Source organism: Triturus cristatus, chromosome 9 (genome assembly GCF_964204655.1).
Source record: "Triturus cristatus chromosome 9, aTriCri1.1, whole genome shotgun sequence".
NCBI classification, from domain to species: domain Eukaryota; kingdom Metazoa; phylum Chordata; class Amphibia; order Caudata; family Salamandridae; genus Triturus; species Triturus cristatus.
The window spans coordinates 139688443-139702880 of NC_140592.1; the positions used below are offsets into that span (position 1 = coordinate 139688443).

Genomic DNA, 14438 nt, shown 5'->3' on the forward strand with positions numbered 1-14438 from the left:
TGGCCAGTAATAATTGTAGCTTGAGAGTGAAGGCTACAGCCTTATGCTGTACCAACTGCAGCTTACCAGTAAAGGCCACAGCCTTGGGCAGTAATAATTGCAGTTCGCGAGTGAAGGCTACAGCCTTGAGTAGTAATAACTGCATGTGAAGGTTACGGCCTTGTGCTGTAATAAGTGCAGCTTACAATGAAGGTCACAGCCGTGTGCTGTAATAAATGGAACTCATGAGTGAAGGCTACAGCCTTCTGCAGTAATAACTGCAGCTCACGAGTGAAGGCCACAGCCTTCTGCAGTAATAACTGCAGCATGCAAGTGAAGACCACAGCCTTGTGCAGTAATAATTGCAGCATACATGTGAATGCAACAGCCTTGTGCAGTAATAATTGCAGCATACAAGTGAATGCAACAGCCTTGTGCAGTAATAATTGCATCATACAAGTGAATGCAACAGCCTTGTGCAGTAAGTAATAACTACAGCATACTAGTAGAGCCCATAGCCTTGTTTAGCAATAACTGCAGCTCAAGATCGAAGGCCACAGCCATGCACATTATTAACTGCACTATCCAAGTGAAGGTCCTAGACTTGTGCAGTAATGGCTATAGCTTACGAGTGGATGCCAGTCTTGTGCAGTAATAACTGTAGCATACTAGAGGAGCCCATAGCCTTGTTTAGCAATAACCGCAGCTCACGATCAAAGGCCACAGTCTTGTGTAGTAATAACTGCAGCTAACGAGTGAAGGCCACAACCTGGAGCAGTAAATATTGCTGCTTACAAGAGAAGGCCACAGCATTGTGCTGTAATAATTGCAGCTTACAAGTGAAGGTCCTAGCCCCGCACAGTAAAAGCTGTAGCTTACAAGTAGTGGCCACATTCTTGTGCAGTAATAACTGCAGCTTACAAGTAGTGGCCACATTCTTGTGCAGTAATAACTGCAGTTTACGAGTGAAGGCCACCGGTGTGTATAGTAACAACTGCAGCTTATAAGTGAAGACCACAGCCTTGTGCTGTAATAACTGCAGGATATGAGCGAAGACTACAGCCTTGTGCTGTAATAACTGCAGCATAAAAGTGAAAGCTAAAGCCTTGTGCAGTAATAACTGCAGCATAGGGGAAAAGGCCACAGCTTTTTGCAGAATTAACTGCAGCAGAAGAGTGAAGGTGACTGGCTTGTGCTATAAGCACTGCTGTAATTGAGTGTGTAGTACTAACTGCAGCATACGGATGAAGGCAACCTCCTTATGTGGTACTAATTACAGCATAGGAGGGAAGGTTCCTGTATCATGCAATGTTAACTGCAGTATAGGTGTTAAAACCACACTGTGTGCAATACTACCTGGAGCATAGAAGGGATTACCCCAGGGTTGCACGGTAATAACTCCTGCATACGAGTGAAGAGGGGCGTAGCTTCCATTGGCGCACCAGGTGCAGTGGGCCAGGGCCCACTGTAGTCTGATGACTGTTGTGTTTCACAACTCAAACAGCAGCAGGGACCCTATTTCCTTCCTTGGACTAGGACCTATGACACACTGGCTATGCTCCTGGCGTGAGGGACACTTTCTTAAACTGTAGTAAATGCAGCAAAGAAATGACCACAACTGGATCTTAAGTAGTACTAATTGCAGCCTAGTAGTGAAGGCCAGACCCTCGTGTAGTAATCAATGCAGCATATAAGGGGATGGCCATGGCTCGTGTTGTACTGCCACCTGCATTGGCACAAAGGCCACTGGCTCGTGTGGTAATACCTGCAGCATATGAATCAAAGATGCAACCCTGTGTGGTAACAACTGCAACAGGAGTGAAAGTCACACTGGGTACAGTACTATCTGCATTACAGAAGAGAACGTCACAGATTTCAGCATAGGAGACAAACCCATAGTCCCTGCAGTTCTAGTAAGTCATGTGTACTCACCGAGCTATCCTCATTACAGTAGTTCAGCAACAGTGACAAGACGAGACGCGCAGTGCAGAGTGACTTGAAGACACTACAGAAGGACCACCGAGGTGTGCAGGTCTGTACATCCCACAGATGTGCAGCATAATGGCCGAACAAACTCTGTTACATGGCCACGTATGGCCTCCAAAATTGACTTTTTAAATAGCACTAGAGAATTACCAATGTTAGCAATCACAACTACCCATCAATGATGCCCAAAAGAGAGGTATGTGGAACCAACAGAAACTGAGGGAAACCAAAGATTCAAACATATATCTAATTCACTAATTTCTGCTGACTTATGTTTCGAAGCTCATCGAATATCCCTTTTCAAAAGTCCAGGATTGGCCAGTGCATTTCGACTGCATGGGAAAATGTGTGAACCCCTGGATTTACAAAGACTCCTTACCGCTGTGTGATGCTTATTCCAATATCAGTCACCCTGAAGATGGATAAGTAATTATGGTCTGTTTCACAAAGGTTTTTCTGTAAGCAGGTGTCTTACTCCTGAAATTTCTGAAGTAAGTCACACCTACTCATTGAAAAAACATTTGTCAGTGGGGCCGGCAGTGGTTGGCTTTTTTTATATATTGGGGTGCTTAGAGGCCTCCAAAATAAAGTGTTTTACATTATAGGTAGACAGAACAAAATGTAAGATTGTAAAAATGTTCCAATAGATCAGTTAGGATATTTGCACCAAAGTTAGGCAGCTGAGACATCAAACCCCAGCCTTCCAGGACTACAGAAACAGGTAACATACCCACTTTCAGCTCTTTTCCAAAGACGGTCCTCTCGCCCAGGGCCGAGCAGTTCCAGCGCCCATTTCTGAACTGGAACTGGCACTCATTGATGCCCATCTGAGCCCCCTCTCCGATCACTATGATGGCGTCTGGCCGGTTTTGGCAGATGGTCCTCTGCCTGGGGGCCAGGCCTGGGATACGATTACAGATGATGCTGGCCCCCAGAGCCACCACCGAGGAGAAGCCACTGGGGGGAAAGAGAAGCCATAGTTAATATCCTGCTGTGAACAGGCATGGACCATTGCAGTGCTGTTTATGAGAGATGTGATGCTAAGCAATAAAACAGCTGGAAATCTATTAAAACACTGCAGAATGGCTCTTCCAAACAATAGACGTTTACACGTAGCATGTGACATCTCAATTAAGTATCACTGAGATTACTTAAAAGGACCTCAAGAATTATCTACCAATGTTCCCTGGAACCAACCAATCACATCGCTGTGCCCTCCGGTGCTGAGCTACAGTGAGCACCACGACTCAGATGTGCTGTGATAAAGTACAGTCCACATGCAGTGCGAGATCCAGTCCTAGAAACCTCTCTGACCCCCTTCCCCATTCTCAATCAAGCTCATGCGCACCTGCAAGGCCTTGAAGGCATGTCCACCCAAGAAATCCAATAAATCTCCAAGAAATGTGAGATCTGCGCCTCACTGCTCTCTTGCTGAACATCTCGTCAAGTTAGGACCGGCACTTGGAATAGCACTTTAAAACCTGGGTGATCGAAAGCTTCACGAATTTTCAAAAACGCAAAGGGAGACAACTGTGACAAGGGGGTTGACTACTGGGGAGACTGGTACCATGCCTCATAAAGGGGCTGCTCTGACCTGAATCCCCAAGATAAGGCAGACAATAATTGCTCAATTCTCACAACTGTGTTCTGAGGCAGGTGAGGAGATGGCCGGGCCAGCTCAGATTTGCATCCACTGCTTTATGTTTCATTCACAATGCCTTTCATTAGAGAAAATGTGTGCTACATCATCTAAAATGTACCCCTGTTGCCTCATTCCTCCTTTGCAAATGCTTTCAATGGAGTAAATTTGGATTGGACAAGTGGATCTTAAGTAAGGTGGGACTATCCAATCAGGACACAGGGAATTCCCCAGTATGCTGGAAATAATGTCCAACTTTCCAGGGTTAGAGCGGAGGGTTCCTCGGCCAATTCAACACAGAAGCAGGAGCTCTGAGAGCAGCACATATGTATACTTGAGTTGCTACTACGGAGAAGTGGTGCTCCTATACCGTACTAGACTATGGAGAACAATTTATTTCAGCATATATTTAGAAAAGTAACAGAGATAGGGGCTCTACCGTCAACATTAGCTTACCTTTCCTGTATCTATTTACTTATTTAAGGGCTTTTCAAACTTGGCCTGGCAGGTCATCAGAGTGCCTTATGTGTCCGAGGAAATCAAGAAACTGAAACATGCATTCATAGATGATCTCATTATAGAGTTTTAACACTGGGAGGACGAATGAACTTTAAATAACTTTACATTAAAAAAATACTCACAAATGAAATAACAGTCAGAAGATAAGACATGGGAAAGGCGATTTTAAATCACCTGCAGAAAGTATTGTATTTCATATGCATAATATAGCGCTTTATGCTCATGATGAAGTGTTAAAGTACATGAGTTAATGGGTAGCCCACAATACCATGAGGCGTGCGCTGGTTGGAAGAAAGTTGAGCTGTCAGCTGGCCTGTACGTAAGTATCAGCATTAAGACACAAAATGAACTTTGTGGGTAAGCGCCAGGACACATCTTCTGAAGCAGCAGTTACACTTTATAAGTATCTCTTCATTCATTCATTCATTCATTCATTCATTCATTCATTAATGGGTATTGATGTACCACATTATTGAAAGTCAGCCATAGAGAAGCATAAACACAGCACAAACCCTTGAAAAGACAACATTAGAACATTTATGCATTCTAGATCACATTCATGTACACATATATCAGATTCATAGCTAGCAGTGGTGCAGCATGTGCAATGGCACCAGAGTCCAGGAAAGCCAGATATGGCTTTTACTACCCGAGCACGGTGCTAGAAACCCACTTCCCTTGCGGCTTTATGGCTCATAGCACCCTTGATGTGCCACTGACGTATAGGGACCTGTAGGTAAGCCTGAATGCCTCTACTGCTACGGACGTTGAGGCCACGTCCTGGTAAAGACCCAGACCCAGTGGTCAAAGCATGCAGGATCCGATGGGCACAATGCGCCATACTTTCTTAATTTAAGAAAAACGGTTCCCCTACTTTTTGTGAAAAGACAACCGTACCAGACAGATAATTCCAACAGTTGAAATGCTTCCGCTGAAGTGTACTTCAAGGAGTGTCCTGTGCTGTGGAACCGTGGAAGGGGCAGACAACTATACAAGCCTTCGTGTCAGGGTACCTGCTTCCCTGACAGAAATGTAAATGTGCACAACTGGTTATTCTCCATGTGTAAAGGCTGCTTGGAAGTCAGTATTGGCTTTACTTGATGGAATCACTTGAGGCTTCCTGATGACACAGCTTTATTCTTTTTGAGCGGTAGCGCTGGGAGTTACCAGCTGAGCTGTGAAGTGTGTGCTTTTAAAGGACAGACATAAAAATGCACTATTTACAGGCAGGGTATTTTTAAAATCTATATTTTGGCAGCACTTTTTTATCTGAAGCCTTATAGTTAAAAAAGTTACAGAATATTTTATGTTTTTTAGCCGCACCTTTGACCCTGCCCTAACGCTCATTCACCCCGCCCCCATTGCGCACACCATCATGGTTCCCATACTTTTTTTTAATGCACTTCGACCACTGTCCAGACCGAGATACGTGCGATGCCATCAAACTCCAGCTCGAGAAGATGGATGTCGTGAGCACTTTTGAATGCCTCCAGAGGGGTATCGGAAAAATGTCATGACTTTGGGTTGTGAACCTGCGGCTTTCAGATAATGTCCCTTGACCAAACCCCCTTGCAGAGTATCACGCTCCTGCTACCCTCACACACTGACACATGTAGTGGAATCAAACTATTGACAAGGGATGCTTTAACAATGCCCCAGTTCGCGTTTTTGTGTAAAACTGCAACCAAGTATTCACAGTTTTTACACAAAAAAGTGAACTGGGGCAATGGTGGAAATGTCTAAAACATTTTGAAGATGCAACTAGGCAAATACTTGTGAACTTCATTGGCACGGGATAACCATAAAGATGCTTTGGGAACCCCCGGATTTTCTTCCGAGCAAAACAGAAGGATTATGGCTAAAGATGCCCAGTGTTAATCCCAGTTACTTTGGGCGCCTCATGATTGTGCCCAACGCTTATGAATGATTTTAAAAACGGTCTGTGTTCAGCTGGACTGCTCGATTCATCTCTTAGTTCACTCCAAACCAAGGCATTCTGACCAGAGTTAGAGGTGACCTCTGTGATCCGAGATTCTTCTGATGGCTCCTGATTTTCCTTATGATTATAGTTGCAGACACCCAGTGTAAATCTGAGCTCCTTCCGGTATCTCCTGATGTTGTTTAGACAGAATATTTTTTATTTCACTGATACGTGGCCAGAGAGCATTTTGCTTGCTTCTGATGTCTCCTTATTTTCTCCGCAGTAAATGTTTATTAATACCTACTAAAGGGAGCAGTTGAAACCTAAGTTGCACCAGACATCGCCTATATTTCTCCAGATTAAGTATGTTTCAACTGAGGGGCTAAATCAGATGAGCACAACTTCACTGACAAGTGCCCCATTCCTCCATATTTAACTTTTTTTAAATAAAATCTGCTAATCCCAGGCCTTCGAGTTTATACATATTATTGAAAGGGGGGTGCTTTTGAGTCACAGAACATGTATGGGAAAGCGTATCTACAGATGATCTGACCTGCAGGTTTGAAGGCCTGTAAATGGAGAACATACTTTGTGGGGTGTCCCAGGCCTGTTTCTTTAGCTTATTTTGTTATTTTCGCACTTTTCCTTTTGAGCTTCCTGAAATCGGCCTGTTTCTTTTGTAATGTGAAGCCAGTGATACTAACATAAAAATAGTGTTCCCTTCCATAAAACTTTGTGTTTTTCTTCATAGAGGGTCAGGTCGATTTAACATGTGATAAATGTATTTATCTAACATGTTCTAATTTATCTCCAGAGTGAATTCAATACAAAGCTAGGTATGACCTTCGGTTTTGAACAGAAGAATGAAGGATAGTAAGACCCTTTGGCTGCATCCCTCTATGTGTAACCAGTGAACCTAGTCCCACATTTTAGCTCCAACACTTGACCACATTCCTTGACCCTGGGCACATTACTTTACTTTTATGTGCATCATTTTCCGTGGCAGCCAAATCTCTGAACAGTCTTAAACGATTTAAACTTTGAAGTGTTGATCAATTCAGCTCCGTAACTAATATGGATATCGACACTATACATACACACTGCACGTGACAATGGCGAACCAAAGTCGTGTAACTCATGGAAACGTCATAGTGCAATGGGATATGATAATAAATGCTTCCACGCTTATGTGTAGAAAACATTATTTTTAATAAATGGCGCTCGGCGCAGTGATACCGTCTGTACACTAAACTGAAACACGAATATTGAAGAAATACACGTTTTTGTAATTACCGTATTTATCATATTTTGAAAGCCGCTTGTTGCGCGCACTATAAGCCAATGTTTACCATAGATCGGCGTATGCTTTGTGTCTTCGGGCAAAGTCAGACCCTTGGTTGGCTGGATTCGCTGTCCTGTTCCCCTCTAATGGCAATATACACACCACAACACTGCCCTGTCTTCGGGTGCCTACGCACACCGCTGCCAGGGCTGTGATGCATTCTGGCATCTTTGGAAATAACTCCGGTGTGCTTAATGCGGCGGGTGTTTGCTGCTGGGCGAGCTGAGCTCCACTGTGGCCTCTGGCTGCTGTTTCTCTTCTCTGGGCCCCTCCTCGTGTCGGGGGGTGCGGTGCGCGCCCTGTACCTGATATCCAGGCAGAGAGGAAGCATATTGCCGCTGCCCCCAACGCACAAACAGGGCAGGGCCGCTTGTTTTCTTTCTGCTCGTTCCAGTTAAAGACCATCAACGCGTCCGATCATAGGGAACGGGGCGGGAAGGAAAGTTTGCACGAGCGCCGCGGCCATCCCGGCCTCGCCTTTTTCCATATCATTTTTTTCTATAATTAAAACCGAGATAAAGCGCCGGTGGGGCTCGCGCCAGAACGTGACCAAACTTCCTGGCTCGTAAATTTAATCGCGCGCCGCTCCTGGCAGCTCCGGGGCCTGCCCGGGACAAGTGGGGCTAAAGGTGTGTGGGGGAGAGGAGGGGGGGCAGGGAGGATACTGGCATTAGAGGGGGCCCAGTGTTCGCGGTTTGGGTTGATGCTCGGAGGGGTGTGCTGTGGGCTATATATTTATTATTTAACAGATGTGCACGAGATACCCAACTTGCAGTGCACCGAGGCCCAGGTGATAGTCCAAATATTATCGGATAAGACAGTCCTAGTTATCGCATGCCCCCTTCGGTGCAGCAGCTTTTCTTCCTGCATGATATTTAGAGTGCAAGTTTTGACTTGCATGGTGTTTGTACTTCCCACTCTTCGGCTCCTACCGTGCACGGCGTGCATGTCTTCTCTCCTCTGTGTGCCATTTAAAGATACACGCGAGTTTTGTTAAGATCGGTGGGAGATAGTGCGTTGCGCCTTTGGTGAAAGGCTCTGTTTACTGGGACAGAGCACTGCTATCCAAACCTGGCGAATGCCAGCGGTCACACCGGGTGCCTAAGGGTGCGCCTCCCACATCGCATGTGCTGCTGCAGCAGGGGCACAATGATGAAGTGTATAGCAGGCATATCACAAATCAGTGTCTCGTGTTATAGCCTATGTTGTGTCCTAATCATGCAGGCATCCAGGGCCTAGTATCTGGTTTCTAGAGTTGTAAAAAATGACAGAGAGGGAGACAGACCGGTAGATGCTTGGTCAGACAGGCAAGAGAAAGACTGCAGACAAACAAGTTGCTGACAGTAAGCGAGAGATGCAGACAAAGCATAGGCGGCGAGGGAGACAGACAGGCAGGTAGGTAGGTAGATAGATAGATAGATAGATAGATAGATAGATAGATAGATAGATAGATAGATAGATAGATAGATAGATAGATAGATAGATAGATAGATAGATAGATAGATAGATAGATAGATAGATAGATAGATAGATAGATAGATAGATAGATAGATAGATAGATAGATAGATAGATAGATAGATAGATAGATAGATAGATAGATAGATAGATAGATAGCACCTTGGAATGACTGACAATGCAGGGTGTTGCCTCTTCCATAGTTGTAATTCTGTATCAACAGTGCAGAGGGTGGGAAAAGTTACTCACCCAATTTTGATGTAGACAATCCCCAAACTGAGAAAAATGTGGAAAATCCATCGCCTTGTTTTTTTGTTCATATTCCTCGTCTGTGTGTTCCTGACAGGGGTAAGCTCGGTGCGTGCTCCACGTGTGCCCCTGCAGCGCGCCCCAAGTGACCCTGACCGGCACCGCGCTGTGCTGCGAGCCCCCGGCAGACAGTGCGTGCACACCCCGCAGAGCAGCCACCTCTCGCCGCTCCCGCTGCCTGCTCTGCTCGCCTCGTTGCGGATTGGTATGCGTGTCACACGTTGAGCTCGCCGCTGCTGCTGTGAATGTATTGTCGGGGAGGGCAGCCCCGTGAGTTCCTTTAGAGGGTGAGTGAAGCTGCGGCACCAGCCTGTCTGTGCTCTCCGGTGCCGGGATGTTAATGCTGCTGCACAAAGTGGAGCACTACACACAAGAAGCCGCAAACTGACAATCACCTGTTGGCGGCCCGCTCACGATCAAGTATAACCGAATCACCATTTCCAGGGAAGCGTGATGGAATTAGAGATAGCGCCTCTGAAAACTCTCCCAGCCTGCAAGACTCTCGGGCTGCACCCCTCCCGAGACACCCTATGCGCCCCAGGCACCAGGCACAGTGCAGTGTTCCGAGGCTCACACCTGGGCGCGCTGCAGCCAGCCAGCCCCCCGCTAGATCACTGCGATCCTCCTCCACGCAGTAGACGCCCCCCTTCCAGGTGCCTCCTCGTCACTGTCTCTGCCTCTTCGCTCCGTTCCCACCTGTTGTTTCATGCGCGGATGTGCGCGTCCCCGGCGTCTGCTCTGCGCTCAGCAGACATACCTTGTCAGGCAGGGCGGGGGGCCTGCGGCGCTCAGATAGGGGGCTGGTGTAATGTATTCACGACTAGCCCACTGTCCCTCCCCGCGCCTGCCCACCCCACCTGCCGCTTCCCAGGCCTCCCACCCGCGCGCACACGCGCAGACGCGCGCAAAATTTCCCTGTCAGAAATAACAAATCGCGTCCGCATAACTTGTCGCGGGCCACCCTCGCGCTGGCCGGTAGCAGCGGCGCGAGCCCCCTCTCTTCAGCGTGGCTGAGGGAACTGCTTCCCCGGGAGGATCGCTTTAGATGGTATCTGGCTGCCCGTGTTAAATGGAGGGCAAGGTCTCCGGCAGCCCCCGCGATGAAGGAGCCCATTGTAGTCCGCGGCCGCTGCACGGTCCCTTACTTTTTAACTGATTTATTTCGGGCCACAGACGGGGCATTGCCGCGCGGTCACTAGGGGCGCGGCTGGGCAGGTGCTTTTTCTATTGTAGCGTAGCGCTTAATACCGCCGGTGTGGTCCCTAAGCGCTCTGCTGGCTGGTCGCCTAAGAGGCTACCTAACATTTTGTGCATAGTTGGCAGACAGTATGTTTATGGTGTGCTCTGTGCGGGAATCGCTGGGTGATGCGTGTGGTGGTAGGAGTGGTGCTCCAAACTGCAGTACTGTTTCATGCTACCGTTATATGAGTAAGGACATGATGTAGAGTTTGGCAACCTTACTCGGTCAGGAACATGGTCAGGATATCTGGGCACCTGTAACAAGGCAGAAGGAATATCTGCCAAGTTTATGACAGAGAAACCTGTCCATCAAACTTTCTATAGGCCCTAAGTGAAGCAGAAGGGTGTAAGTTGGATAGATCCATGCTGGGCAATACACACCAACTCCAGCTGGTCTCCATAGATGAAGCTCCAGGCGGCAGGCGGCATAGGCTCAAGCCATAATACACCCCAGCCCAAGACACCTGTCTTGCCACGTCCAGGAAATACACCCCCTGCACCTTAGACTAATCCCACCACCTTAGCCAAAGCTGCACTGGCGGCCCAGCTCAAAAGTAATGAGAAAAATAAAACATCTCCCCACTGCTATCCACCCAGAACATTAGCTATGCAGTAAAAAAAAAAATACTCCCTCAATACTTCCTGTTTAAACAATGCTCACTTAGTATCCTGCATGTTATTTTTAAGCACAATTTGTGACAACTATGAATCTGACCCCAAAAGTGAATTAATATTCACATATGTTTTCAATAGAATACCATCATTCTGAGGCAAAGGGCAAATTGTTGTTACTATCCTTCTCCGACCTCTGAGTTGGCGCTGCTTTAGTAATACAAATGCAGAGTTCCTGGTAATCAACCCTTGCCTGAAGTCAACCCAGTTATGAGAAAATTCTTATCCTGCTCGCAACCCTCATACATTAAAGGAATAAGCGTATCGGTTCTTAAAAATTAATGCGGCTTACCTTTATTTGTAGATTCTCACTGCCACTTGTTTTTACATTTACATTAAGGATTTTGAGCAAAAGTAAACTTCTGTCCTCCCAGAACCACTTAAGAAGAGCCACACTTGTCTTTGTTTATTCTTAGCTTAATTAAATCAAATCAGATTCTCTTTATATATAGAGGCTCTGTCTCCATGTTCAACATCTCATTCAAAAGGAAGCCAGAAAACTGGTGTTAAACTGCTTACCTGAGAGGCTGGGACCATGCCAATGTGCACCTCACCATCCCCAGTAGATGTCACCAGCTTTCTAAATTCAATTTAGATACTTAGGTATTGTCCATATTCTTCAAGGGTATGTGCTGTGTTCTCTGGAAATCCCACAAATCAGAAGTACAATAAATCTCCTATTTTTCAGGTAACAGCCAAAATCCTGCAAGCGATACGGAGCGTTTGAGCAAATCAAACACTCACCCCCAGTCAACTGACCTGGGTTTAATTCATCATCCTTCTTTAGCTCACTCCACCACCCCAGTTCAGACATGGCCTTATGAAAATCAGTCAGACCCTGTGCCTCATGGGAACAGTCCAGCCCGAACTTCCAAGCCATGTCTTCCCTGGACCGGAAACAAGCATCCTGAGACCGGTTTCGGGTTCATAACCCTCATCAGCCAGGCTATCTTGAATCCAGTGGCAAAGTGAGCAAGGGGCCCACGTCTGGGCATACCCTACCAATTTAGGGCGAACAAAGCGATACCAAAGGGGATGATGGACGGAGCGTTTGAGCAAATCAAACACTCACCCCCAGTCAACTGATCTGGGTTTAATCCATCATCATTCTTTAGCTCACTCCACCACCCCAGTTCAAACATGGCCATGTGCAAATCAGTCTGACCCTGTCCCTCATGGGAACAGTCCAGCCAGAACTTTGCTAAAGAATGATGATGGATTAAACCCAGATCAGTTGACTGGGGGTGAGTGTTTGATTAGCTCAAACGCTCCGTCCATCATCCCCTTTGGTATCGCTTTAAAATCCTGCAAGCAGCACCAGCCTTTGAAAAATGTCCAACCCCTAATCTCACCAGCCAGATCAATTGCATTATACCCATCACAAAATTCACATAACCCACATATTCCCAACGGGGATATCACCTAACCCAAATACCCACTACCTAGATTGTAACCCACACCCAGTCATCTTAATTGCTAAACTATATTATTCTCATTGCACTTCCTGAAATAGTTTATGTTTATTTATTTGTATAGTGCACACTGCACAACGTAATTCTCCTTACGAGTTTGAGACTGTATGTAGTTGTTAAATAAAGTAGGAACAAATATGTGAGCAGAGAGAGGGAAAAGGTGTATTTTTCTTTTTCAATGTAATGACGATAGTGTGCATGACGCGCTGAGGTCATTACATTTAATTTGAAACTTAGTTTCAGTTTCACTGTTTCAGTGCTCGTGGGGCTATCTCAGCCCCTGAGCACCAAAATACAATGGAGAGGTATCATTAGAAAGGGTAGGATCTCCCCTTTCCAATGGCACCACTCTCTAGTGGATCTCTGCTTGGGAATCACCCCAGGAGGAGCAGAAAGGCCTCTAGGCACCTGGGATTTTTTTTATACATAGGGCTGGTAGCTGACCAGAATGGACATGCCAATGCCCCCACCCCAAAAAATAAATTGCCACAGTCTTTCTGCCCACCGGGAGGCAGATTGGGGGCAATAGCCCATTATCTACCCCCCACTTCCCCGCTAGGGCAGAAAGCCCACTTTGCACCAGGGATTATTTATTTTCAAAGTTATGGGGTGGGGCTGCCCACCATCCCAAAAAAATGCCACAGTCTTTCTGTTCCTCACCCCCCCCCCCCCCTCCCCACAGAAGGCTGATGTGCATCCTGGGGCAAAAGAAAACCCACTAGTCATTAGGGATTATTATTATTTTTTTTCGTCATAGGGATGGAGGATGCCTAGAATAGGCATGCCAAAGCCCCCCCCCAAAAACATTGCCACAATCTTTATAAGCCCCCCCCCCCAGAAGCAGATGGGGGCAACAGCCCCTTATCTGCTCCCCCCAGGGGCCAGAAAGCCCACTAGGTATCAGGGATTATGTTTTTTAAAGTTCATGGATGGGGGAGGCCCAGAAGGGCCATGCCAATGCCCCCACACCCCCAGAAAATGCTACAGTCTTTCTGCCCTCCCCAGGAGGCAGATGGGGGAAAGGCTACTAAGCACCCGTTTTTTTTTATATATACATAGGGGTGGAGGCTGCCCAGAAAAAATTGCCATAGTGTTTCTACCACCCCCCCCCCCCCTTCAGGGAGGCAGATGGGGCAGAAGCCCCATATCTAGCCCCCTGGGGCAGATAACCCACTAGGCATCAGGTTTTTTTAAATAATACGTAGGGTTGGGGGCTGCCCAGAATGGGCATGCAACCTCCCCCCCAAAAAATTAACAACAGTCTTTCCTCTTCCCCTGGGAGGCAAATGGGGGCAATATCTGTTTTGTTTTATATGTAGGGGTGGGGCGTCCTAGAGGGGGCATACCAATGCCCCCATACCCCAAAAAAGGGCCCCCGATCTACCCCCCCAGGGCGGCCGAAAGCCCACTAGGCCCAACCTTTATTTTTGCAATATGCCTAGCTGTGGATTTTGAGCCCTTGCGCAACCGGCACCTGGGGAAACCTAGCACACCTCTACGGGCAAGGGTATAAAGCGCCTGTTGTTACCAAGTGCCGACCTTGCGGAGCAGTGGAGGAATCACTAATTCATATATTGTGCATTTGCCTGAATCTGCGTCCTCTGAGTGAGAATAAACTGGCTTCGTCCAATCTGGCGGATTTTAAATATTCGAACTTGTCACGCCGCCTTAATTGAGTGCATGAAAAGTGAATCAGCGCAACTGGTGGCCTGTTTCCTGAAATATTTGATGGCAATAAGGGCCTTTCTGGACTCCCCCACCATATAGAACTCTAACTTGTAAAGCAAGGCCATGTTAAGTACTCCTTTTAAGGTTTTTATGCTTATAGTAACTGTTAAATGGTAGCGGCAGTTTCAGTCGATAACCTTTCAAGTATTTGCCCGGCGGTAATCGCCTCTCATACC

The 14438-nt window shown here is 46.8% G+C and overlaps 1 protein-coding gene across 1 annotated transcript in view; it reads right to left on the bottom strand.

The window, feature by feature from the left end:
• The window catches only part of LOC146797528 (protein Wnt-7a), a 122669-nt gene extending 112909 nt beyond the window's left edge, over positions 1-9760 (bottom strand). The window contains exons 1-2 of the mRNA XM_085624554.1: positions 9092-9760; positions 2696-2922 (exon numbers count right to left, since the gene is read on the bottom strand). Of these exons, the coding sequence (XP_085480680.1) occupies positions 2696-2922; positions 9092-9162 (298 nt within the window). The 5' untranslated portion in view covers positions 9163-9760. The remainder of the gene's footprint in view (positions 1-2695; positions 2923-9091) is intronic.
• Positions 9761-14438: the final 4678 nt, after the last annotated feature.